Here is a 25,842-nt window from a genome sequence, read left to right on the forward strand (position 1 = left end):
ACGCCGAATGTCAAAAGGGAGTGCTTGACGTCTGCGCCTAGCCCAGAATTATCCCAGCACAGGGTGCTCCCAACAATAAGCATTTGAAATTGCCGTTAGAGTCAGAGCAAAACCAATATCAATATCAATATCACGTTGTGTTTAAATAATTTGTTTAAATAGGAAATTCGCATGAAAAAAGCATTTGAGCTCGGATGTTTACATTGAAAACTTCCTTTTCCAAAAATTAAGTATCAACTACACGAAAGGAAATAATAAAATAATCATTTCAATACGAGCTCAAACGTGCAGGAAAGCTTTCTGTTCGATTCGAAAGCATGCGTGACAACCAACCAATTAAGGTAAGATACCCGAGGTATAATTACACACACGCCCAATATATTTAACCACACTTGTCCAAAGAAGTATGAAGAGTTGCATGTATTATCGTGTTATAAATAATGAATAATCTTCGCCGACACGCCGACAGTTTGTGCATTGGGAATGAACTCTGAATGAAAGAATGTTATAACCTCATAAAGGTGTTGTGGCTCGAGTCGCTATGAGCGCCGATTTCGGTAACGTGAAGCGTTGTATGCATTTGCAGCTGTATCAATCATTCAAGATATACCTGCGATGCGCCCAACTGCTGTTTGTTGCACCGTGCAGTTTCGAACAGGGACGATCTTCGGTTACATATTTCAAGCAAGCACGGTTCCTGGTAACTGCGGGCATCCTCGTTTGGATAACGATTTGTGGGTGTCAAGCGATTGCCAATTTTTTCGTAATGCCAATGCCATTCTTTACCGCCGTTTTATACGTGAACGAAGCCGTTCTGTGCCTTTTCATCACCATCCATACCATGAGCAGAGGATACAGTGAAACGCAACGCTATAAGCAGTTTTTTGAAAAAATATTCATCGTTGCTAATGCGTTACCGTGCACCGAATGGAGTGAAATTTTGGCGTACGCTCGCCGAAAATTGCTATGGCTCTGTACGGCGTTAATATTAACATACAGTGTGGTCTTGTGTTTAGACTATTTACATTTCGGCAGTATTCTTGCTACCCTGTTCTCGTTGGGCGCCTATCTGTTGCCCAACATCCTAGCTAGCTTCGCACTAGCACAGTATTATCTCGGCACCGTTCTGATTTACTTACTGCAGCAGAAAATAAACCAGCAGCTCAAATCGGGAAAGTCGTCGATCAATCTGGAAGAAGCTAAGCACCTGTACCTGCACCTTGGGAGCTGCGTTGAACTTATCACACGATCGTTCGAAATTACAATTGTAACAAACGTGTTTGCCGGCATTAATGTAACGAGTTTGCAAGTGCTCGAAATCTACCAGTACTTGCACGTGGGCGAAACGAAACCAATCTATATGGCTTACAATATCGTTTGGGTTGTGATGCAAATATGCATGCTGCTGATGGTGCTTTATCCGAACGAAATTGTCAAGCGAGAGGTACGCTGGGACGAGCGAAATGCGTAGTAATGGTACTAAATGGTAAATTTGTTTTATTGCCAGCAAACACGCTTCGGCATGATGTTGTTCGAACTTTCCCATCAAAACGATGCTGAGATGTCAGAGGTTCAGGTATGGTTTAAATGTAAACTTCGTAAAAATACATTGACATTATCTTTATTGAACTTCCCGCCCACCACACCCCATATCAGATGGCTCGGCTTGAGCTGCTAACACTCGACCGGAAGAAGAGCGTACCAACGGCGTGTGGGGTGCTTAGGCTGGAGTTGTCATCACTCTCTTCAGTAACCAACAGTTTCTCTAAATACTGAGCACTTCCCAAGCGACATACTAATACTACATTATTTTTTCCAGATCTTTGTCGCACTGATGTCCTTCATTATCATTCTGATACAGTTCGATGCGGCCAACCTGAATAAACATAAAGGAGCTGTTACGGCGATTGATAGTCTCTACAATTCGCATACGTAAGGTGAAGAACGGGACGGCGGTTAGGTAGCTAGATCGATTAGATCCAACATTTTGCTGCGCTTATCTATCAGGCATCGCAGGTAGAGATGAACCGTGCCGTTCACACTCAAGCACGTGTGCAGCTCGCCAGCTGCGTACAGTTCATTTCGAAAGTCCATATCCATGTGGATCCCTTCGTCGGTGCTGGGAACCTGTGATGCTTCGTAGTTTAACAGCTTCTCATGGAACAGCTTGAAGCTTGCCGCTTCCTCGAGCATTAACGCTTTGGTAGCGTCATCTACGTGCTGACACTGGTCTGGCAGCTGGCTGATAATTTTGGCACCCTCCAGGTCAAGGTCACATTCAACGAAGTCACTACCCAGCGAGAACTATTTCGTGCACGGATTAACGAAATCAACAGTTAAAATTAAAAAAATCCACACAGATTTAAAGCTGACCTTCGGCGGTGTGACGCCAAAACTTACGGCAAATGCACCACAAACAGCGACCAACACCCCGAGAAGCTTCATTTTAAAATGGTACTACGCTGGTGTACGACAACCATGCAAAACAAATGATTGCCAATGGGGATGGAATTGCCTGATAAGATAAAACCTTCTGTTTGCAGAGTACCTGTGCAGTACTTTAAACCGATGACTAAACGTTGGATCCGGGTTGTATAGCATGGCCGGTAGAAAATCAATAGGCTAACACAAAATTTTCATTGAATTTTAGTCTATATTCGGTAAAATTTTTAAAAAACAAGGTCATAGCAAAATAATACGATGCCCACGATGGAGTATTGTGAAGTATTAGACATCAGGATAGATCACAGATTTACACAGATTCATACACTGCTTTTACGTTCCCTCTTTTTTTACAATTTAGCTGCTAGTAAGCATTGTCAGTACGGAGGTTTTTGTGGAAAACATTCCAATCTGCTAGCCACTGAGACTGCGATGTACAACATAATCCAGTCCAGGACATTCTTGCGAAACTTTTTTCTTCAATCGATGGTGCCTTCCGGATCGTTTGACTCACTCGCTCCTGTGGGTGATAGCCCAATGGTTGGTGTGGATACATCTTGTTCCGATTTTAAAAAGTCGGGATCCTGCGATGGACACTCGAAGTGCACGCAGTGAAACATTTCGTTCGCTGTGTTGTGCGTACCAACGATACGTATGTAAACGACCACCTTCGGGAGAAAGGTAAAATGTTGCCAGGATTTCAGATGGTCCGTCCGTTTGTCCACCACCACCTCCCATTCCTTCATGTCGACCGACACCTCGATGTAGAAGCTGTACGAACGATTGTCACAATCCCACAACAGCAACCGCATCGAATCGATCCAGTAGGCCTGACCAAGCTGTATCAGTATCACCCCCTCGCCAATCTGGTGGCAAGTGTAGCCCGAGTCCCAGTCGTAGTTTTTCACCTCACCGTTCAGTAGAACATTACGCGTTCGGCTGACACCCTCCACCACGGTGGCACTCCGTTCCACAGTGGCTACGTTATACGTCGGTTGTAGAATACCGTCAACTAACGGTGTTGTCGTTTCGGTGAACATAGCCTCCAGCGCAACAACGTGGAAAACGTTGTTCATTGTGTTGTGCGTGCCGACTAGTCGAATATACCGGACGGCCTGGGCGGGAAAGTACAGATATTGCCAAGAACGACAGGGGTACTTTGTGTGGTCCACGATCCGCTCCCAGCTTCGCTGGTTCACCGACACCTCGATGTAGTAACTGTACGAGCGAGTGTCACGATCCCAAAGCAACACCTTGATGTGGTTGATGATGTACAGCTTGCCAAGCTCGACAATGATCCCATTGCCATCGCCCGTTTCACCGATTGAGTGTCGGGTGTACCCTTTCTCCATGTCGTACGACACCGTGTCACCGTCCAGCAGTGCGGACCGTATCTCACCATGTATCGTTCGGGAACTCAACTTTAACGTAGCAATATTTTCTTCGGGCACTGTTGGATATACATGACAAGTAAATTGGTAGAGAGAACATCATCCTAAGGAACGAACGCATCATAGTCAACAACTTACATAGTGCGCCACGGTAGGGAAGTTGCTTCGAGGAAATTTTCTCCTCTATCGCATCCAACAGACGTTCCGGATCGAGAATACCGGACGGGCGTACAACAGTCAAAAGTTCATCCAACGACATCAGCGCGAATCGTACCTTTCCCACAATGATGTCAACATCTTCTTTGCTGTCCGCGTTGAATCGACACCAGTCGTGCACGGCCTGGAATATTTCCACCTCTCGTGCAAAAAATGAATCTCGCAGCAGTAGGCTACTGAGCGAGTCTGGCGACAGATTGCAAAATGACTCGTGCTGCAAAATTTGCGACGCATTCCGATCCATAAACGAATGGCACACGGTGGTCAAACCGTCCAGTTCAAACAACCGAGCCGCGTCTAAAACAGCACACACATTGCTGAGTGAAAGCACTTGACGCAAATAATTCGAAAGGGCCATTTCCAGATCCGCAAATCCGTACTGATTGGCGAGCCCGAGTATGTCCAGAACTTGTTCCACCTTCATATGATTCACCGCTATGTTGCCGGAGTAGATGTACTTCAGCAAAGACTTGAACGCCATTTGCGGTATTCGAAGGATGATTTCGTCCTGCTTGGTTTCCTGCATTCCACCGTACAGTAGCGCACGAAAGTATTCGCTTCTGGCCGCCAGTATGACGCGATGCGCTGGTATACGTTGCTTCTCGACGATGAAGGTCACATCGGAGTAGTCCGGAGACATGCAAAGTTGGGCCATTTGTTCCGAAAAGCGTGACGTAAGATCTATCTCCTGTGGACGCGCCATGCCACCGTTGCAATACTGATTAGCATCCATACCACCGTTTTGACTGCTCATTTCAAGCGTGGATTAGAAAAGAACTTCCATTCAGCTTCAGCGTAAATTCGGAAATTAGGCGGCAGAGCTTCGGGTTCCTAAAATAAAAGAACAGAATGTTTGTTACTTCACCGAGGAATGCTAAGAGAAGTCTGTTACGTAGTAATTAAAGTTTATTATTTCTTTTCTACCGGTCGTACTTCGCATTTTTGGGGTGTTTCGAGGTCACCTTTTTGACACCTTTCGTACGATGATCTATAGGCAATCTGGATAGACCAGTTCAAGAAACTAGATAAACTAGATAACACCTTCTCGCTATACGAGGACATGATTGGTATGATGGGACTGGAGCGCAAAACAAATCCACTATTGAAACAACTCACACCTCTGGCGGACTACAAAATGGCTTGGATCGTCATCGATTCTTTCGCTGGTTTGAGTTTGGTGGCATAGCCATGCAAGTTAACCGTACTTTTAGAAGTGTTGATTTAGCTTTCTTTACATAGTTGAAAGGATGTTGCACTAGAAATATCACGACTTACTGAAATATTGCACAAGCTTACTTTTTTGCGGCTCCTTCGGGGTTGATGCGAAGAACTGTAAGCAGATCACAACAAATCAAAACAAAACACCTGCCCCTATTGGCAAAATGACACCCTCTCATGGCGAGCGAGTTGTCAAATCATATGGAAACCATTCGGTTTCTCCTCGGCTCCTTAGTCAATGACGTCACTGAGAAAAGGAGCCCAAATTGAATTGAGCGGCATGGCGTGTATGGGCGTTTGTATGCACATGTGTTCCGGTGCGGTGGTAGGCCTAGCCGGCGATCACAATCATAACAATAATAATTACATGATTTATTCACTATTCATTAACAACTTTTTAAAATCATTTTGTATTATCACTTTGGTTTGAAGCACAAAAAGCACTGATTACACGGTGGTCTTCAGTGTTGTGTTGAAGGTGCACCCGATGATGGCGGCTCGGTGTTTTTCTCCGAATTTTCACAAGAAAACGATGCAAAATTGTAAAAATGCATTGTAATTAGGAAAGAGTTGATCCACTTTTGACGTTTCACACAAATTTACTTTCATTTTGTAAAGATTTGTACGATATTTTGGCTATTTACTCGCTGATTATTGCACGCACATCCTACGCCAAGGAGGACAGCAACATAGTGTTAGAGAAGGATGCCATGAGAATTGTTGTCACTTTTCCAATAGGGTTCGGTTTGACAGCTCCCTTGCCAACAGGGTAGTCAGATGGGTGCAAACAGTTCCGGTTCGGAACGAGCGTGCCCACCACTACGGCACGGCACACTTCAAAAGCATCGACAGCAGAACCACGTACCGGGACCGCGGGTTTCCCCGAAACCGTACTCTTCCAGCAGTATCCGTGCAATCTGTTGGCGATACATTGTGTCGGTCGTGTTGTTTCGCGTATCGTTCGCCGTTTGTGGTCAGCTTTCGATTCACCCCGAACTGCTGACTCGCTCCCAGCACTGACCGTGTGTGCGTGTGTCTGGCTGTGTGCATTTGTGTGTGGTTCTGTTGACGTTGAATCGTTCCCTTTGGTGCGGTGCACTGCAGTGTCAATAGAAAAGGTCGGAGTGAAAACGGTTCGCGTCGAAAATCGTACGGAGAAACGGTGAAAAAGGGCAGCAGTTGGAAGGGTGAAAGGAGTAGGCTGGGTGTGGAGGAGTTGCCGAAAAATATCATGACTCATCAAGGCTGATTTCGTGCTGATTGCAAGTCGGTCGTTCGGTCGTGTTTACGTGTGTGTGTTCCGTTCGGTGCGAAGGTGGCTGCAGATACGGAGACCGTATCGCGAGAAATTCGTTGCTACGTTTCTTATCATATCGCAACCGTGTCGTACGCAGTAGCCCAGGCCTCCTAGAGCTTCGAGCAAAGTAAGGGCACCGAATGCAGTGAGAAGGCCGTTCAGTTGTTACCTTGTGCGTTCACAACATTTAAAGCACACATACACGGCCACACAAACACACGGAAAGGGAACGAGCGCGCGCGCACCGTAGTGGAAGTCTGCGGCATTTGGCTGGAAAATTTACACATCACACGTAACACAGTGACGGTATTTGGCCGTCCCGGTGGCAGCTGGCGCAAACACCATCCTAAAAAGCAAAAAAAAAAAACCAACATCACCAACACGCACGCACGGCGGTGTGATATTTGGCCGTGTGGTCAGCATAAAAGTCATAAAAGCGCCAGACGGCAGCCAGACGTTGGCGCCCGCGCGGAAGAAACGAAGGGCCCGATATATCTAAATAAATCTCGCTTGTGTGTGTGTTGTGTTTGCGCCCCGTACCAGCCGCAATACCAGGCACCCATCAGGCAAGCATTGCATTTTTCTGTCACGGTGAGTGAGTGAGTGAGTGTGCTGCACCACTCATCCATCCTTCTGTTGGCCGTCATCGTCCTCCACCGTATCGGGTTCGCCGTCTCCAAAAGGTGCCTGTCGCACCGAGAACGTTCCGTTCGGTGACATTTCACATTAATATCTTCGTTGCATCTGTTCGTGTTCCTTCCCTCCTCCGGCTGCATTAGATGGCGACGACAACGACCGGTACGGGGGGCGGTGTGGGAGGCGGAACAGGTGGCAGCAGCAGTGCGCTCGGTGCGATGGCAGCCGCGGTCACGTCCGTGGCAACCGCCGCGAGTCCGTCGACGTCAGCCTCCTCGGCAAACCTGGCACCGCCACCGCAACCCGTCACGCCGTGGCCGAACAGTCGTGATGATTACGAGCTGAACGACGTGATCGGTGTCGGTGCGACGGCAGTCGTACACAATGCCTACTGCCTGCCGCGCAAGGAAAAGTGCGCCATCAAGCGCATCAACCTGGAGAAGTGGAACACGTCGATGGACGAGCTGCTGAAGGAGATACAGGCGATGAGCAGCTGCAATAACGAGAACGTCGTCACGTACCACACGAGCTTCGTGGTGAAGGAGGAGCTGTGGTTGATCCTGCGGCTGCTCGAGGGCGGCAGCCTGCTCGACATCATCAAGCACCGGATGCGGACGGTTAACTGCCGGCACGGCGTGTTCGACGAGTCGACGATCGCGACCGTCCTGAAGGAGGTGCTGAAGGGGCTGGAATATTTCCACAGCAATGGCCAAATACATCGGGACATTAAGGCGGGCAACATACTGCTCGGTGACGACGGTACGGTACAGATTGCCGATTTCGGTGTGAGCGCGTGGCTCGCAACCGGTGGCGATCTTTCGCGGCAGAAGGTGCGGCACACGTTCGTCGGTACACCGTGCTGGATGGCACCGGAGGTGATGGAGCAGGACCACGGGTACGATTTCAAGGCGGACATCTGGTCGTTCGGCATTACCGCAATCGAGATGGCAACCGGGACGGCACCGTATCACAAGTACCCGCCGATGAAGGTGTTGATGCTGACGTTACAGAACGATCCGCCGACGATCGATACCGGGGCGGACGAGAAGGATCAGTACAAAGCGTACGGCAAGACGTTCCGCAAGCTGATTGGCGAATGTCTGCAGAAGGAACCGTCGAAGCGGCCCACCGCCAGCGAGCTGTTGAAGCATCCGTTCTTCAAGAAGGCGAAAGATCGCAAGTACCTGACGCAGACACTGCTCGCGACCGGTCCATCGATGGAGACGCGCGTACATAAGGCGGCGAAACGGCAGGCCGGCGCATCCGGCCGGTTGCATCGCTCGATGACCGGGGAGTGGGTGTGGTCGTCTGAGGAGGAAGACAACGCCAAGAACGAATCGGACGACTCGGAAACGGAAGAACGGCCGATGAACCGGCTGGAGCGGATGGATTCGTCATCCTCCGAAACGGAAGACACGTCCGAACGGTCGGGCGTCACGGTGACCGGCTCGACGCAGTCTACCGACCCGAAAACGATCGAAGCATCCGCCGCCCTCGGCGCCATGTCGATCGGTTCCGACACGATGGTACCGGTGAATCTGGTTCTGCGGATGCGTAACGCAAATCGCGAACTGAACGACATCCAGTTCGAGTTCGTCGTCGGCAAGGACTCGGCGGAGGACATTGCGGCCGAATTGGTCGGCGCGGGACTGCTCGACGAGCTGGATGTAGCGATCATGTCGGCGAATTTGCAGAAGCTGATCGATAACCGGGGTGCGCTCAAGACGGTCACCTTCCAGCTCAGGTCCGGTTGTGCGCCGGGCGAGCAGCTGGACGAGAAATCGCTCGTTGGCTATGCACAGATTTCGATCAAATGATGGGCCGGCGATCGTGTCTCCAATTAACGCGGCTTGCGGCACGTTTTTCCGCACTGTACCACTTCCTTCCTGTCACCCACCCCGCCTAAACATAGCCCCTCGTTCTTTCCCTGCTGTTGTTTCTATTCCCAAATAAAAAAAAAACGTAGATTTCGCCCATCTAGAAGAGGTAGGGAAAGTGTTGTTAAACTTAAAGTTTGAAACCAACGTGCCGGTGGTAGTTTCGGCGCTCCACTGGTTAGGCTAAATGAGAAGAAAAATTAAATTACGTTAAGGGATTCAGCTTTTAGACTTCCACTGGCGAGGGTGGTAAGAAGGGAATGGGTAAAACAAAACGACCACTAGTACTAGTAGACGTAAATAGTAGCAGATAGTAGTAGTAGCAGCAGCAGCAGCAGCAGCAGCAGCAGCAGCAGCAGCAGCAGCAGCAGCAGCAGCAGCAGCAGCAACAGAAGCATTAGTTTTAGCATCAACACGGGATTGCGAGTGAGAGACACACAGTGCAAAAGAAGGGAGGAAAGTCGAGACATAGCGTGCGAGTTGCAAAATACAAAACCGAAAATGAAGGCGGCTTCATTTTGTACGCCCCCTATATGCCCAGGGACGCCTTTACGAACCTCGCCTAGAAAGGAGATCGGCAGTGATCAGCTTTTAGCGTGGGTCGGTTCGACTGGATACGTTATCCTTTCCCGAATCGTTAATAAGCCTATAAAAACGAAACGAAATACCGTTTGAAGGAAGCAACACAAAACCCAACAATATCGCCACTCCCGCCTTCAGCAATAAGGGACAAAAGGGAAAGTCATGCACGAAAGTCAGATCACCGTCCGGAAAAAAGGGCAGGTGAACGCAGAGGCAACGAAGTAAAACACATCATAAAACACGAGAACCGAATACCTTACTAAGGTCACCGAATGATAATACTGTGTATGTGTGCGCCTGAGTGTGTACCTTTGTAAAGGTTGAATGTCTTTCATTTGTTAATCGTTTTGTTTATCACATGGTCAAATATTGAACATACTGGTGGAAGTAGGAGTAGGAGTAGGGAGAGAGAGAGGGAAGAACGAGTAGGAGGCGGTTGTGGAAAAGGGTTGCAGAATAATGAACAGCTGGTTTGGTTAGCATGGTCAGAATATAAAATAACAAATTCAAATAGAAAGACTTTAAACACTACAGTAGTGATGTGTGGCGTGGACACCCGCCTACCACTATCTGTTTCGAATCATAAGAATCTAGCAAAAAGCGACCGAAACACCTTGCGTACACCCCTCACTGGTATGAAGAAAGCTATATTAGTTCTTGCGTGCACACGCACGATGTATTTCTTTTCGTTTTTAGTGGAATTGAGCTTTAAAAAAGCATTACTGTTAAATCATTCACGGATTGGGAAGGCGAAACAGGCCGGATACGGGAAGGGTAGAGAAAGTGCAAGATGCCGCGATGGTATGGGAGGGAAGGCCCACAAAGCCAGAATGTTTGTACCGCGTGTTGGTTTGCGTGAAACACGTGTTTAGTTTTGACTGACAAAAAATATAGTGTTTGAGCCGTAGCGTTTACGAATTTTGCAAGTTACTTGAGCCGTATGCAGCAGATCAGAACGGAGAAAAAGAAACAAAAATGCAACAAAACTAAGTAAAATAAAGTATATTGCTGCACCACACACACGGATGGGGAACTTTTGTGCGCGATGAGAAAGTAGCAGATGGTTTGCCGAACCGAGTTTAGGGGATTAGAATCGTAACATCACACTACATCCGTTGGTTCGCTGTTTGATTTGACTGTTCGATCGTTGTTGATCTTGGCGAACCGTTAATCCATTGCTTAATGATCTCATGGCGAGATCGTAAGATCTTTGAATGTTGGAGGATATCATAATAGTTTTATTTATTTAATGAAACAACCACTCAGGCCAGTGTGTAGAGTATCGTTTCCGATACCTACAAAAAAAAACACTCTCACACAAGTTCGTCTTCGAGATACGCAGTTCGGTATTTGAAGGTGTTATGTTTCGTTATTAAGAACACCTCTCTAACGTTTACCTACATCTTGGGTACGAGCATTCCATTGATCACTGCTTCACTAGTGCCCACTGGTTGCTGTACGACGTCACCCAGGACGCAGCTGTTTTCGGTACAAATGCAAAGTAGATATGCTAATGCAAAGGCTGATAAAACATCGTGCGTCAACGTTGGCTCACGGGGGGAAGAAATAATAATATCTCATCTCTCACAGATCGCCATAACACACATATTCGCCCGCCCGTTTGTGGCATCGCTCACGAAGATACGCTGTGGGTAAATGCGTATTCGTTTTGATGATGTGGTTTTTTGTTCTTCATATTATAGAAACACAATCAAATGCCAATAAGATGAATGGAGCTTGGACAGAGCAAGTGCGTTTTTATTGCTTTTGTTGGTAGTTTTTTGGTCGTACTGTGCAGATACCGTACGTAAATGAAATAGTTAAAAAAAAAGTTGATAAAAAAAAATAGATAGCTGCTGGAGCCGAACGATAAGGACATGGAAACAAGAATATTTAAACTTGACCGAGGGAATTTGTCGTAAAGCGATGATAATTGCTCATGTAAATATGATACGATTCGCATTCCGTTAACAGTATGGGAGAGGAAATGCGATATGCTAATTGTAGCCGGAACTAGACCGTGTCCCACCAAGTTGACCAATATTTTATATGTTTTATACTGTCTACTTCCATTTTTTTTGTCGTCTACGGAGAAGCATTCGTTTAGGAGAGTCGGTAATGTACGATTCAATAACGCGTCTGGTTTTGGTTCAAATCACGACTCGAGAATGTTCGTACGTACTGACTTGCCTATTCATGACGTGACTTGCGACGGAAAGTAATTTTATACAATTGTTTTACTATTTTATAGCGCATTTAAAATGGTAAGTATCAATGAAATGAATATGATAATTTTAAAGACATGTTACTTCAATTTATGATGACAAAATAGTGGTCATTGTTGAGACTCTAACGTACATTAATATTTTCAGAACCTATTTTCGTTTACTTGGTTAAGTCCCGCAAATTAGTAAAATATCATCTTAAAATTCGACTAGCTCACTCTAATTCTGACATTTCTGGCTTTCGTTGACTTCATTTACTCTTAGCTAAATTTAGTCAGTCCTGTGCATGTAGGATTCGGATCGGTTGGATCGATCCTGTCGTGTGAATACTCTATTGGGCCGCTCTAATTAGTCATGAATAGCCAATATTATCATAGCCATATTATTACTGAAATGTAGAATCTGTGTAAAGCGAACGAGATAACCTTATAAGCGTTCTACAGAAAGATATTCAAAAGCAAATTTGGCCGGTCATGTTATCAGGTTGGCACCAGAAGATTGGCACGTTATCTGATTCATTACCTCTCTCGTTGACCTGCTCACGTTGGAGCATGGCCTGGTCAACACTTACTCTCTAGGATGCTCGGTTCCTGGTTGCAGCCCTGGTTCCGGATCTCAGTAGACGGTGAAGATCACACGAATCTCTTGCACAAAGCATTTCAGGATTTCGCTGCTGAGGTCGTTATCCGAAGTTACGACCGTCCCAAGATAGACCAAGACTCCGTTACCACGTCAAGGATATGTCGCCGTCAACTAATACTCTGGCTCTCAATTTGTACCCTATCACGAGCTGATCCTCCGGCAACCAGGTATTTCGCTCTTCGTCGCATTGATTCTCAGCCCTATTCTTGCTGCTTCACGTTTACGTATGGTGAACGCCTGTACGCCTCAAATACCTTCATTGTCGTCTTGCCAATGATATCAATGTCATACACGAAGCCAACAAAATGAAGAAACCGGCCAGAAGATCGTGCCACGCATCTCGTTGTCTAGCTCCGCTCTTTGCATGACACCTTCCAGGGTGTCATTGCTTTCAGGCTTTCCTTCAAAATTGAAGAGTAGACAGAAGAGTCACCTTGCCCCCTGTGAGATTCGAACGATTCCGACACCATGCTCGATAATCTCACCTTCCACGACCCTTGAAACAGGAACTTTATAGAACATTTTTGATTCCAGTACTCCTATTCGGCTCAGAGCCATCTCTTCACTGTTGAGGATATTTGATATTTTGAAATAATTTTGATATATGTAGAAGGATGAAAAAGGATTCCTCTATCCAAAATTATCACACACCAAAGGACTTGTTTAATGATTTTCACCTAAGTAACTCGTTGCTGGAACAGTATGGAATCTCCTGTTTTCGAGCATGAAATATGACCAACTATTATCTTCATCAATAGTGCATGAATGAAAATCGGGGTTAATCACGCAAAGGGATTCGCGGTAATATTCTACGCTGCACAGTCTGGTTCAGTTAACTGTGGGGCTCAAATAAGTTCGGTTCTATGGCCGTCGAACCATCGGACAATCAACCGCTTCTGGAGCGTAATCTCAAACGAACGCTAAGCAAATTGCTAGCAGTGGGACAACTGTTTGCAGCAGTACCATGGGACCTGGAGTCGTTCGAACCCGTACCAGCACCCGCATTGTGCTGGTTGCGAAAGCTAATTCGCGCTACAAATGTAGTGTATTCCCTAGTGATTACTGTTTCCGTGTGTACCGCCACACTGATTCATCATTGCGAAATGGTGTCCTCAGATTTTTTTGCTACCCGAACATTGTACCTGACCGAGAATGTAATCGCTAACGTTGTCGTACTACTGATAATGGCCGGATGTCTGTTTCTGCGGACATTGTACAGTACCTTCGGCAATGAGCTACTTGCCATCGGAAACAGTTTGTACATTTGTGAGACATCGATCGACTTTCGACTGGTGGAATCCATCATTAACAAGCTGATGTTTAGCAGCTTGTTGTACTTTGCCTCCCTGGTGTTTCTAGATTTTCTGTTTAACGTTGACACAACATCAGGTAAATTCCTTTGCCGTACCTTGGTCTACACACTTCCAAATACGATCCACATGTTTGCCCTTCATCAGTACGTCGCGATGCAACTGCTTACCGGTTACTATTTCCGATCAATTAACAAAGTATTGATGAGCTATCGCGATCGTTCCAGTAAGAAAGTGTTGAGTTGTACTGCTTTCTTGGAAACACTAAGAAAGGCACATCTAAGGCTTAGCAATCTTACAGTACAGCTTAATGATAGCTTTGGGATGCTTATTGTCTGCACCATGGTGTCTTCGTTCGTGGTGCTTAATCTGCAGCTGTTTAACCTGTACAAGGTTACTGGACGAATGAGGAAACGGACCTGGAGTTCCAACGATAGCTATCAGCTAGCATACACCTTAATGTGGATTGGTTTACACACCGGAAAAATCCTACTCGTCCTCTACCCTGTCCATCGGACAAGACTCGAGCGAGACCGCACCGGATCAGTACTGTATCAGTTCACTATTCACTGCGATTCCAACGACTCCGCTAATGATGCGGTAAGAATTTGGCAGGTTACTTGCTGTGTGTAGATCTTTTTCAAACATCCAACCATCTTCCGCCTATCCCATTGCAGTTGGCGAAGTTCGCTGGCCAGCTGTTGCACGGTACGGGACCCTATAAGGCGTGCGGGGTGATAGCGCTCGACTTAACACTCATTAGCAAGGTATTATGTGTGGAATTTCTTTAACCAAGCGTAAAATCAATGTTTTCCCCCTGTGCTGCTACACAGATTGTTGCCGCGCTGACCACCTATTTGGTGATATTGATCCAGTTTGATTCAACGTTTACCAATGGCTCGAATTAAGGAACTGTGCACTGTTTGCAGTAGTCCCCTCGCACTGGCATGTAAATAGTGCTACTGATTGTGATCAGCTCTGTACCTTCATTATATTCCTTTATTGCACCCATAGGACATTGCGGGTGGGAATTATGTTAGCAAGCTTCAGTTAAAACCACTCAGAAATTACACGATTAAAAGCGTGATGCTTCACACTGCCGTGGTCACGCGATGCATAACTCGTCGCGAAATGGGGCATGGCGAAACGGATTTCGGAAGTTTCGAGTTGCAGTTGCATCGATGCATCAGCTGCGAGAAGAAGCGTACGGTCAGCATGGTGCTTGAGCTACTGTCCAATAAGCAACTGTTTCGGACGGAATTTCACCAATCCACGCGCAAGCTGCTGAGGGTTTGCAAAACCTTCGGTACAGCTCCATGGGAGCTGACGCTGTTCGAGAACGACGGCAAACCGCTCAATGGGTGGACGTTGTGGTTGGTCCGCGCATCCAACGGGCTGTACTCGGTCTTCCTGATAGCGGTGGTAATGGTGGCCGCCGTACTGCAGCACATCGAGTTCGACAGCTACTACATGCCGTTCATGACGCGCGTGCTCTACATCAGCGAGTACATCATGGAGAACGGTGTGGTCATGCTGATCCTGATCGGATGCCAGTGTCAGCGTCGCTCGTACGAACACCTCGCGCAACAACTGCTTGCGATCGCGATCGACTCGTCGCTGTGCGGTGGTACGGTCGACTGTCAGCGAATCGAAACGATCTTCAACCGGTTACTGTCGTGCGTGATGCTTTTCTTCGCCGCCGTACTGATGGTGGACTTCCTCTACAACGACCAGATCTTCTGGAGCTTTGTGCGCAGTTCCGCGGTCTACACGCTGTCGAACATAATCAACGTGCTCGGTTTGTTTCAGTACGCGTACGCGCTGTACGTTGTGTTTTTCTTCTACCACAACATAAACCGGTTGCTGAAATCGTACACGCGCCATTTGCGCCACGGCCAGGATAAACGGTACGCGCGGCAGCTGGTCAGCGAGATCGTCCTGCCGTCCGGTGCGCTTTACAATTACGCACAACTGATCGACACCTTGCGCCGGACCCATCTGCAGCTAAGCAAGCTGACCGAGCAGATTAACGGTTACTTCGGAGTGTTGATCGTGTCCACCGCGACTGCCTCCTTCGTCGTGCTCAGCTTACAGTTTTTTGGCATCTACCTAATAACGACGGCCCAGACCTGGACCATCACCGATACGTATCTGCTAGTGTACACCGTGCTGTGGATTGTACTGCACGCGGCCAAAATACTGATGATCCTCTACCCGTGCCATCTGGTGCAGCGCGAGCGGGACCGCACCGGACCGATACTGTATCGCTTTGATCCGACCGTGAAGGACAGTGCGTTGAATAATGCGGTGAGTATTTTTTTGCTTTTTCGTGCGCACAAGCTGTAGGTTTGACTATTTTTAAACGTTTGGACGCTTTTGGATTCGGTGCAGTTGGCGAAATTTTCCAGCCAGCTGCTGCACGTACGGGGACCCCTAACGGCATGCGGTGTTATCAATCTGGAAATGACGCTCATTAGCACGGTAAGTGGAGGCGTAGACCACAGGTGTTGATCGTAGGAACTTAAATGATCTCAGTTCTCATCTTCTCCTAGCACATTGAATATATTGTTAGCAAAGAATAGAGGGTTCTTGGTTTGCTAAAACGTGTTGCTCATGATCTTACTGATCCTCTGTGTTTAAAACTCCCTGTATTGTAGTTCCATTGTAAGGTCTTTGCTCGAGTACTGCTAGGTTCTTCAAACACCTTCGGCTAGCGTACATATTGATCGTATTGAACTGATTCAGAGATCGTTCACCAGTAATAGTTCATCTGGCCTACTCCCGTATTTTGACAGATGTCGGCTGCTGGGACTTGAGTCCCATGAAGTCCGTCGTTTTTCATTCCAGTCTTTCTTCATGGCTTTCCTTCTGCTCAGTTGTACCGATGCTCCTATGTACGGTGCGTGCTTTTAATTCATCGTCCAATCTGTTTGATTTCCATTCCTCCCTATTCTCTTTCCGTTCTCGCCTAATTTCCCTACAATTAGAGATGTGCGCGCTAAGAGTAAGAGTGAGTGAGTGAGTTGAAACCGAGAGAGTGATTGAGTATAAATCGGCACGAAGAGTTTTTATGATGCCTTTAACCACTCTTTTGCGTTTATTCTCACTCTCACTCTCTGCGCCGAATAGAAACTCACTCAGGAGTGAGTAAAACTGTTTTATCACTCTTTGGATTATAATCACTCTGATCTAATGAATTTAATCTAATAATCATCTCTGTCACTAATGAATCGCAAAAAAATGAGTAAATCTTTCAAATCTTTAAACCCACTCTTTGACTTTGATTCAAATTATCGAAAAGAATGATTATTCTCATCTCTACCTATAGTACCTTTTTTGTAATTGCTCTTATTATCGTTTCTCATTACACGCTGTTTATTAGTTTTTGTTTTCTTTCTCTTTTTTCTCTTTTGTTAGAGTTAGGATTTTAGTTATAAAAGTTAATTAGTGTACTGCCTTAATAACACATTTCAAATAGATCGCTGAATGTATCTCCTTATTCACACAATTCGATTTTAATAAGAAAAATAGTCGAAATAGAATATTCATGCATACTTCCTCTTTTCAGATGGTAGGCGCCCTTACAACGTATCTGGTAATACTGATACAGTTCGAATCGGCCGTAACACAAGGTCAGTCTGCTGGTGCTGCGAATGGCTGTGGCAATGGCTCACGTCCCGCTTAGTGACAGCAATTTTTCCCACCTTCACTTCATCTCATTAGTTTTTCATCCGCTGCAATATTGCGTGCTGTGGAAAGCGACGGGCATTCGTTACGATGAAGCATTATAATTTGTAACGGCATGCGCACAATTTTACCATCGCCAACATTGATTAAAGTGTTTAAAATTTAAAGTGGGAAAGCCCTTTATTCCATATCCGGTTGTCATCTGCTGTGTCCGTGTGAGGTGGAAAAGAAAGTGGATACTCACTTAAAATGAAAGTGTATTTATCTTATTGTTTTATGGATGTCCGCACTTAACGGAGGACCACAACGATAAGCGGGGCTAGATAACATCCTTCTCTACCGCCCGAGTTTATCTATCTTATCGCCAATCTATGTGTGTGTGTGGAACGTTTGTGGCGCAGACCCTAATCCCTGCACGCTTTAATTACCACTAATAGAAATTTGTTTCTTTTCCAACGGAAAACAAAATAGGGGGGAGACAGGAAAAATACTTCTACAACAGTGTTTGTGAATCGTTTTCTCTTCTAAACACGCGTAAGGTAACGATATCGGTCGCAACTAGTTGTAAACGATAAACGCGTCTAATTGCCTTAATTCGTCTATCTTATCAGCTAGGAGCAGTTTGTATAAAAATTGAGTTTTAAAAACAAAACAAACAAGCGTGTCACCTCAGTCAACCGGGGTAATAAATTCGTACGCGGATACGATCAGATAATGTGACGGGCTGCGGCGTTCAATTTCCGACACTGTCGACCCTCATCCCACCACTATATAATCGGCAAATGATTGAACATTGCAAGGTACATCCGAACAAAACTCAATGCCCTCATAAAGTAGCGGGGTAAATATACAGTAAAATAGCACCGTGGGTTTTTTTTTGTTTGTTTTTGCTACAAGCTACAAGAAAAATCCCCCAACACGATGAGGGAGCTTCTACACACCAGTTTTCCTACAGCCGACTGTTCTTATCGGTGATGCGTTCGTCACCGTTCGCTAGAATCGTGTCGGTGTGAAACACCAGCTCGGGATCCGTTTCCTGGGGGATTTGCGTTGCAGCGGTCAGTCCGGCTCCTTCCACGTTTTTCGTGCTGTCCAGCTCAGCCTTGCTGTAATGGTACACGATCGCTGCCCCGAAGCTGTCTCCGAGCACGTTCACCAGCGTCCGGAACCGATCGCTAAGGTGTAGAGAATTTTAAGGTTAGGTATTTCACATGCCAGATACGCTTCGCCACCACGACTTACAGTAGCCAATCGACGGCGATGATGAGCGATACGTCCTCGGCCGGTAGACCAACCGTGTCCAGCACCATGACGAGCGTTACAAGTCCAGCCTGAGGAATTCCGGCAGCACCGATACTGGCAGCCGTTGCCGTTATGCTGATGGCCAGAACGTTACCAAACGAGAGCGATAGTCCTGCGAATTGATGCGAATTGAAAACCAGTGTGCCCATCATGTTCATACGGGAACAGGAACCTTCGAATACTTACCACGCAACTGAGCGATGAAGATGGCGGCGACGGCTTCGTACAGTGCCGTACCGTCCATATTGATCGTAGCACCGATCGGAAGCACAAACCGCGATACGCGCGGATCGATGTGGTTCTTCTCCTCCAAACACTGCATGGTAACGGGCAGCGAGGCCGAACTGGACGATGTGCCGAACGCGGTGGCCAGTGCCTGTCCCATGTTGGCGATAAACCGGAACGGATTGTTGCGGGTGAACAGAAAGAATAGCAGCGACAGCACGACGAACCCGTGGAACAAGATGCCACCAGCAACGACCGCAAAGTACAGCCCCAGCTTACCGAACATGTCGCCGAGGTCTTCGATTTCCAATATTTTCGATGCAATCAAAAACGTCACACCAACCGGTGAGAGCCTGTGCGAAAAAAGGGGGTAAAGTAGGGAGGAAAATCAATCATAATCGGACATCTTGGGAAGTTCGGTAGAAGTGCGAAGCGTACCAAATCACCCAGCCGGTGACCTTCATGACGATGTGGGACAGCTGTTGGAAAAACTGCAGCACCAAGGCATTCTCACGCTTGGTTGCACCGAGCGCCACACCGAACACGATCGATGCCACGACCAGCCCGAGAATGTTCATGCCGTCCGCGTACGCACCGGTGATCGTCCACCGGTAGATGTCGCTCTCGTCCGGGTTGGCGGCCGGTGGCTTTAGCACGGTTTGGTACTGCTGCGTACAGGCCTGCACGAGATTTGGCGGGAACATGTTGCGCACGAGATCGAGCAGCGTATCGACGGTGGTGACATTGCGCGACTGCACATCGTCCGATTCCACCTCATCGCCCTCCCGGTCCGAGCCGGGCTTGATCGTGACCACGAGCACAATGCCCAGTATGACGGCGAGCACGGTTGTCGCGAGATAGTACAGCACCGCACGGCCACCGATCTTCTTCGAGAGCGAAAGGTCGAGCGAACCGACGGCCGCAATCAGCGACGATACGATCAGCGGCAGGATGAGGGCTTTCAGCGTCCGCAGGAATAGATCGCCGACGTAGTTGATGTAGGCGACGTCACGCTGCGACCAGGTATCGCCTTCATCCGGTACCGCCCGCAATCCCAACCCAAGCGCAATACCCACGACCACACCGAGTATCGTCAGCGTGGTCAGGAGGTTGCGGCGCACGAAACCCCACACGGATTTCAGCTGCATCTTCATGTTGACGGTTCACGGTGGTAACTGAAATAAAATCGGCAAAGGGTAGCTTGATTATTATGAACGCTCCCAAGCGATACGCGTGCACACGTTGCCACGATGCCTAATAGCACCGCAATGAGCGTGGTAAGTCCGGCCCCCCTCTTTAGACCATATTGGGATCAAGGTTGGTTACTGGTATCCTACTCGTTGCGAAGCAGAATTAGGTCTGCTCGCTGCCATGGGGCGTTCTCCGCTGGGCACGAAAGAATGTCCCAGGTATATTACCCTTTAGTGGCTCATTTAGATAAACGGAAACCACCGTGCGTCTATGAGGTGCTGGAGGTAAGATAAGCATCCAATTGGCACGGTACTAGACATGGGCGCACCAACTTCTTGCACATTGTTGCACTCTCTTACCCGTCGGGTGAACTTGTCCTTGAAGCCCGAAGAATGTTGAAATATTTCTTTACGAACCAGAGAGTCATTTTTTTATATTAATTCTTCATCCGCACGTCCAAGAACTCCATCCATCAATCTGTTTGAGCTGCTCCAAATGTGAGCATGTACCACGCCGAAACTGGTTTTAAATCGCCTGTGCACCAGAGCATGAAATCTTCCACTTGCGTTTGGAGAAGTACCCAAATGTGGCCCCCTCCACTCCTCCCTTTCATAAGGGGTAACATTCCTGGGCTACCGCAATAACCGCACACACGTATGAGGAGTTCCAAAACTTCGAAACTCCCGCAAAGAACCGATCATCTAATGATCTTTTGAGGGTCGATTGAGGGTAAAAGTGGTCCCATCGAGTTCTCTCATCCATGTTTTGTTGTGTCCATCCATTCCATCCGCTTGGGGTGTTTAACTGTAGCGCTAGCAAACACGGAGCACGAAGTTCGGGGGGTTGGTTTTTCCTGTTCTTACATTTTCCATTTATTCGGGGAGCTATTTTTTTGATGCTGGGGTTTCTTTTTTGTTTGCTTGTACTAGGGGGGAACCCTCCGTTAATGATCATCCACTGTTGTTGCAGATCGAATCACGCCAAGCATGGCTATTACGTTGCACGTTCGAGTGATGAACGAAAGCTAAGCTAAGAGATGAAGTTGTGCGGTGATCCAAGCTGATGTAGGTACACGCACTTGGTGGGGATGGCAGGGGATGGGGTGGATTTTACCAAAAACCCCTTTGTTTGGTCAGTTTTTTTTGTGTATGTGTGTCTGTATACCTCCCAGCATAATTCCATTCCAACCATTATGGTACCAACGTTGATGGAATTGTTGAGGCTTCAAGAGTGGCGTTGTCTGAAGACATCCGAAACCCACGCCGATATATAGCACCTCGCTCAAAGTCAAGGTTGTGAAATTCCTGCCCAGAACGACACGCCAAATGTTCTGCCAAACCAACAATGACGCATAGCGCAAATTGCGCATCTTTAAAAAAAGGGCATGTTTGCCCTTTTTGAGTCTGGCAAAACGGTGCCCAACACCTTCGGACCACGGTCACGGCCAACAGGCCAACATATCGCTCAATGGGGCCGCTGTACGTTAGTAGCGCACTTTCATCACCGATTACATCTGTCGACGGACGTCTCGTACATCTCGGGCGGAACTCCAGATACGGTCGCATGCTTTATGGCACGCCGCGTCTTATCGATAAACGGACACAAGCAGAAGAAAAAGAATGTAAACCGTAGCTTAACGCGTTTTTTTCTTTTCGAAAGAAAAACGGCCTATAAATACGCGCTTCAGCTCCCAACTCCAACGGCGGGGTTTGATTGGTGTGTGATGAATTCGATCGATCATCTACATCGACAATCTGCCCCTTATCTGCGTCTTGTCGCCCTTTTAATGACACTAATTAACCGCCGTGCGTGTCATTGTGTTCTGTGTCAATCGATAACAACGTACCGGACCATAAAGCACGGATCATTCCCTTCCGCATCGAGCAGATCAGGTGGGGGTTATGAAGAGAATCAGCAAAAAAAAATGGTTTAATTCACAAACCATTTGCCGTGACTCATGCTGCATTCCAATCAACTCGGCACCCATTGCATTTTGCACGGAATCTGTGAGATGCGGAGGGACCTGCAGCGTACAGGAATCCGGAATTCACCCGATCCCGATCCAACAGTGTCTTATTGATCCCGTGGGGGGGAAACCTAGTCGTGACTAATTATTTATTCTGATTTGCTGCCCGATTGCTGCACCGTCCCTACTGAGCATCTCGGATATATAGGACCGGTCGTCTAATGTTTCCACCAGCATCCAGATATCTTGTCTATTGTAGGTCTATCTTGAACAAACACAGATAACCGTTTGCCCACCGTTTCGGGCCGGGCCAGTGGCGCGTGGGCGTTCGGGCAGACTCCAGGCATTGTTACGTTGTCGCTGTCGCTGTCGCGCTGAGTTCGCGGCAAGTTCTCGGAAGGGCCGGTGATCGATGCACATGATCAGATAGCGTGAAGCCGTTTAGCTCATCAATGATGAAGCGCACGGGGGTTGAACAATTAGTAGCACCCCTCGGATCCGATTGCCAATGGTAGCAGGAGGCAAGAGTGGGAGTGATCGTATAAAAAGCACCTCGTTTACTCCTTGTCACCAGCCGCCACCCAGTTGTGCAACACCTGGGCTAGTCAATTGTTTTCAAACAACTTTCCATTTTCCGGTTGCTCTGGATGCTTCGTGTCTCGCTGTCCCGCGCACGAGCGCAATACCACCAAAAGTGTTGGAAGATTCATTCAACCGTTGGTTCTACTTTTGGAGAATGTATCACACGCGATCCGTGCCACTTCCCGGGTCACCGTACGCGCACGAGGGCGTGAAGGTGTCCACATTTCACACACACACACACACACCGTATTACCCGTCGCGACAAAACCGATACTCACTGGTTGACCTTTGCCGTGCACTGAATTTCCTTTTTCGGTCAATTCGACCGAAACGGTAAATATTTTTCGAGCTCGACCCTGCCCGGGGCTGGATGCACTTTGGTAGAATGTGGACCTTTTTGAATTTTCGCTGTATCCTATCGTCGGAACCACGTCTACTTAACGATCCGCACGACACGGTGGCTCGTTCTAAACTGCGGACCACTAAAACTCGATCGCGGGTCGAATACCCAGCAGCGCGCACGGTCGGGGAAAGAGAGCCACAGCGTGCGAGAGCCGTTGCAAGATAATGCGTCTGGTTATTTGTGTTGTTGTTTGGTCGGGTCTGTCGGGTTCTGTACACAGGGCGCGGGATTTTACCGGGCGGAGTTCGGGGACCATCATCAACCGGGTGGGGTGGGGGATTTTTCTTTCCTTTTCTTCCGCTACTTTTCGTTGCCATTCCACGCCCGACAAGGTGTAAGACAAGGTGACGTGACGCAGCGTATCCGCGAGACATTCCATGGGCGATTGTTGCTGCGACCACGTGGCTGTCGGATTGCATTCATTCAAAACTGTGCCTCGCTGGTTCCACGTGCCGTTTTCGGGCGGCCCGCCGGACTGTGGCAGGTGGTGCGGAACAATCCGGTTCTGGATGCTCTCTGCATACAAGTGGTTCAGTGGTAGAGTGATTTTAAGCACAGCAACAGTTTATGCAAATGTTCTACACGTGTTTAGCGAATGTGGATTAGTCATTTCAATCACGGAACTTGATTGCTAATGCTGTAAAAGGTTCTGTCTTCTAAGATGAATTTTATGGAATGATCAGTGAAGCTTGATAACTGGCGAATTAATAAAAAGATGTGTATAAGTGATATGCAAAGTTAGTTTTAAATCTTGTTCAATCTCAAACAATTGCTTAGGTTTGAGCTAAAAGATCTTCAGGATGTAATCATTATATTTAAAAATACAGTAAACCAAAAAATACCCATGAATTTCAATAATTGTGTACTGTAAATGAGCAACCGTTAAACTAACATTGTAGACACATGCTTACGCATATCATTCAACGTTTATTGTCATTAGATTTCCCTATTGATCATTAAATAGTTTTCTATGCAAGATTTCATTCAGTTCTCTAATTAAACCGGGGACTTTTTATCGTGCAAACGATGAGTTAATAGTGACGCAAGACTTGAAGATATTAGTGCTGTTTTGTTCTTATTACTGCTTCGAGAGTAACTCTTCACTGCACACACAAGTGGGTGAACATTGAGCAGCAGCATGTTTGCATAACGTCTCTTTTACAGCGAACAGCTTTTGTTTTGTTTTAGATGCTTTTTCAACGAATGATTACTCGTTGTGAATACGTACCTGATGGAGGCAAGATAAGGACGGGAAGGCAGTACGTTGATTGTAGACTGTTTGGTTTCTCTTCTTTATACAACAGGTTTCATACAGCTGTACTACCTCGTTTATTTCGTGCTAAATTACAGTGTTTGGTGTGCTGTGCCCCGCTCTAACTCGTTTCCTCCGTGCCCGCGAAATCCTTGTATCCCGTTTGGAAGAATTCTTTCCGCAACGTCAATGGGGCGGCCTTCTGTCGGATCAGGTAGTTCACGTTACCCTTTGCCGTGTAGTAATCCTCACCGGTCAGCTTGCGAATAGCTACGTTTTTCTTAAGCATTTTATCATAAAACCTTGCTCCAGCATCAACCACATCCGGGCCGAGCGTTGCCATTTGCTTATCGACTTTAGTTTCGTAATAAATTTCGGTCATATCGGTCGAGAATGAATAAATGCCAAATCCGAACAGACCGCAGATCGTGTACAGCATGAGCCGCAACGAACGGGGTCGGACGTAAAAGTTGCACCGCTCGTTTAACTGTGACGCTAAGCTGTACGTAAACACCCACGAAACGGTTGGTATAATGGATTGTACGAGCGTTTTGTGCGATTTCATCGTGAGCAGTTCGCGCGCCATACCAAACACCTGCTCGTCCTCACTCAGCACGAGCGCATCCTCGAGCAGTTTGCCCGGTTCCGTGTTCCAGTCGATCGGTTGATTCCGTATCTTAATGTCGGTACGATCGATTGCCGCCACACTGTCATACTCGAAGTTGGACGGTACGCCAACGTACGCTCCGTACCGTGTTTTGAACGATCCCATATTGAACACATCGAATCCGTACACGACGAACGGGTTGGCAAACTTCTGTTCAAACTCGGTCAAATCCAACAGATTCAATGCACGCTTGTAGCGCTGTTCCAGCTTTTCGGAAAGCTTTCGTTCTTCACCATTTCTGAGGAACAGAAAAACACGAGAGATGGTGAAATAGAGCACGTAAAATTACACCGGTAGATGATACTTACTTGTACGCTTGCACAAACTCCTTGTAGTAAGAAATGCATATCGTGTGTGGAAAGTAGTGGCCAGCGAACAGTCCTATTGCAACTGTTGTTGCGCCGTAAAATACGAGCTGACGACCGCTTTCGGTGAGGAAAAAGGATACTTTTTTACCACGGCTCATGGTAAGAAAAACGGTGCACGATGGTGTTATTTAACTGCGATGCTTGCAGGTTTGTTTACATCGGGTTTCGCACCGTGTGTAGTCACCCGGACAGTAGAGTTTGACAGTGTTTTGAGATGGATTTTTTGTTTTCATTAAATTAATCTAATAACACGAAAAACTTGGGAAATTTAACAGAAAACCCTAGTTTTTAAGTATACAAAATTCGAAATACTTATTGAAAATCAATTGGAGAGAGATAGCAGTTATAATTCCACAGTGAATT

The 25,842-nt window shown here is 47.1% G+C and overlaps 7 protein-coding genes and 1 pseudogene across 7 annotated transcripts; 4 read left to right on the forward strand and 4 right to left on the reverse strand.

Annotated features, from left to right (window-relative positions):
- Positions 1 to 541: 541 nt before the first annotated feature.
- Positions 542 to 1,936, forward strand: LOC128302902 (putative gustatory receptor 59f). The gene is made up of 4 exons (XM_053039751.1): positions 542 to 1,444; positions 1,508 to 1,576; positions 1,657 to 1,716; positions 1,820 to 1,936. Exons 1-4 carry the CDS (start codon positions 542 to 544, stop codon positions 1,934 to 1,936), a joined length of 1,149 nt encoding a protein of 382 aa, XP_052895711.1.
- On the reverse strand, positions 1,586 to 2,445 carry LOC128301181 (uncharacterized). Its single transcript, XM_053037532.1, has 2 exons — positions 2,401 to 2,445; positions 1,586 to 2,304 (listed from the first exon to the last, which is right to left on the reverse strand). The coding sequence occupies exons 1-2, from the start codon at positions 2,443 to 2,445 to the stop codon at positions 1,957 to 1,959; spliced, it is 393 nt and encodes a 130-aa protein (XP_052893492.1). The 3' UTR covers positions 1,586 to 1,956.
- Positions 2,446 to 2,669: 224 nt separating this feature from the next.
- LOC128301180 (BTB/POZ domain-containing protein 9) lies at positions 2,670 to 5,421 on the reverse strand. The gene is made up of 3 exons (XM_053037531.1): positions 5,346 to 5,421; positions 3,972 to 4,880; positions 2,670 to 3,892 (listed from the first exon to the last, which is right to left on the reverse strand). Exons 2-3 carry the CDS (start codon positions 4,801 to 4,803, stop codon positions 2,922 to 2,924), a joined length of 1,803 nt encoding a protein of 600 aa, XP_052893491.1. The 5' UTR covers positions 4,804 to 4,880; positions 5,346 to 5,421; the 3' UTR covers positions 2,670 to 2,921.
- Positions 5,422 to 6,111: 690 nt separating this feature from the next.
- Positions 6,112 to 10,566, forward strand: LOC128301645 (serine/threonine-protein kinase OSR1). The gene has a single exon (XM_053038225.1). The coding sequence runs from the start codon at positions 7,344 to 7,346 to the stop codon at positions 9,015 to 9,017; it is 1,674 nt and encodes a 557-aa protein (XP_052894185.1). The 5' UTR covers positions 6,112 to 7,343; the 3' UTR covers positions 9,018 to 10,566.
- A 2,823-nt stretch (positions 10,567 to 13,389) lies between these two features.
- On the forward strand, positions 13,390 to 14,744 carry LOC128302903 (uncharacterized; annotated as a pseudogene).
- A 223-nt stretch (positions 14,745 to 14,967) lies between these two features.
- On the forward strand, positions 14,968 to 17,521 carry LOC128302904 (putative gustatory receptor 28b). Its single transcript, XM_053039752.1, has 3 exons — positions 14,968 to 16,143; positions 16,228 to 16,317; positions 17,405 to 17,521. The coding sequence occupies exons 1-3, from the start codon at positions 14,968 to 14,970 to the stop codon at positions 17,519 to 17,521; spliced, it is 1,383 nt and encodes a 460-aa protein (XP_052895712.1).
- Positions 17,522 to 17,760: 239 nt separating this feature from the next.
- On the reverse strand, positions 17,761 to 23,241 carry LOC128301761 (excitatory amino acid transporter 3-like). The gene is made up of 5 exons (XM_053038386.1): positions 23,068 to 23,241; positions 19,489 to 20,225; positions 19,012 to 19,403; positions 18,766 to 18,937; positions 17,761 to 18,698 (listed from the first exon to the last, which is right to left on the reverse strand). Exons 2-5 carry the CDS (start codon positions 20,202 to 20,204, stop codon positions 18,473 to 18,475), a joined length of 1,506 nt encoding a protein of 501 aa, XP_052894346.1. The 5' UTR covers positions 20,205 to 20,225; positions 23,068 to 23,241; the 3' UTR covers positions 17,761 to 18,472.
- Positions 23,242 to 24,133: 892 nt separating this feature from the next.
- Positions 24,134 to 25,612, reverse strand: LOC128303883 (transmembrane protein 177). Its single transcript, XM_053040966.1, has 2 exons — positions 25,420 to 25,612; positions 24,134 to 25,349 (listed from the first exon to the last, which is right to left on the reverse strand). Exons 1-2 carry the CDS (start codon positions 25,575 to 25,577, stop codon positions 24,566 to 24,568), a joined length of 942 nt encoding a protein of 313 aa, XP_052896926.1. The 5' UTR covers positions 25,578 to 25,612; the 3' UTR covers positions 24,134 to 24,565.
- Between the last annotated feature and the right edge of the window lie 230 nt (positions 25,613 to 25,842).

The sequence above is a fragment of the Anopheles moucheti genome, chromosome 3, assembly GCF_943734755.1.
Source record: "Anopheles moucheti chromosome 3, idAnoMoucSN_F20_07, whole genome shotgun sequence".
Taxonomy (NCBI): Eukaryota; Metazoa; Arthropoda; class Insecta; order Diptera; family Culicidae; genus Anopheles; species Anopheles moucheti.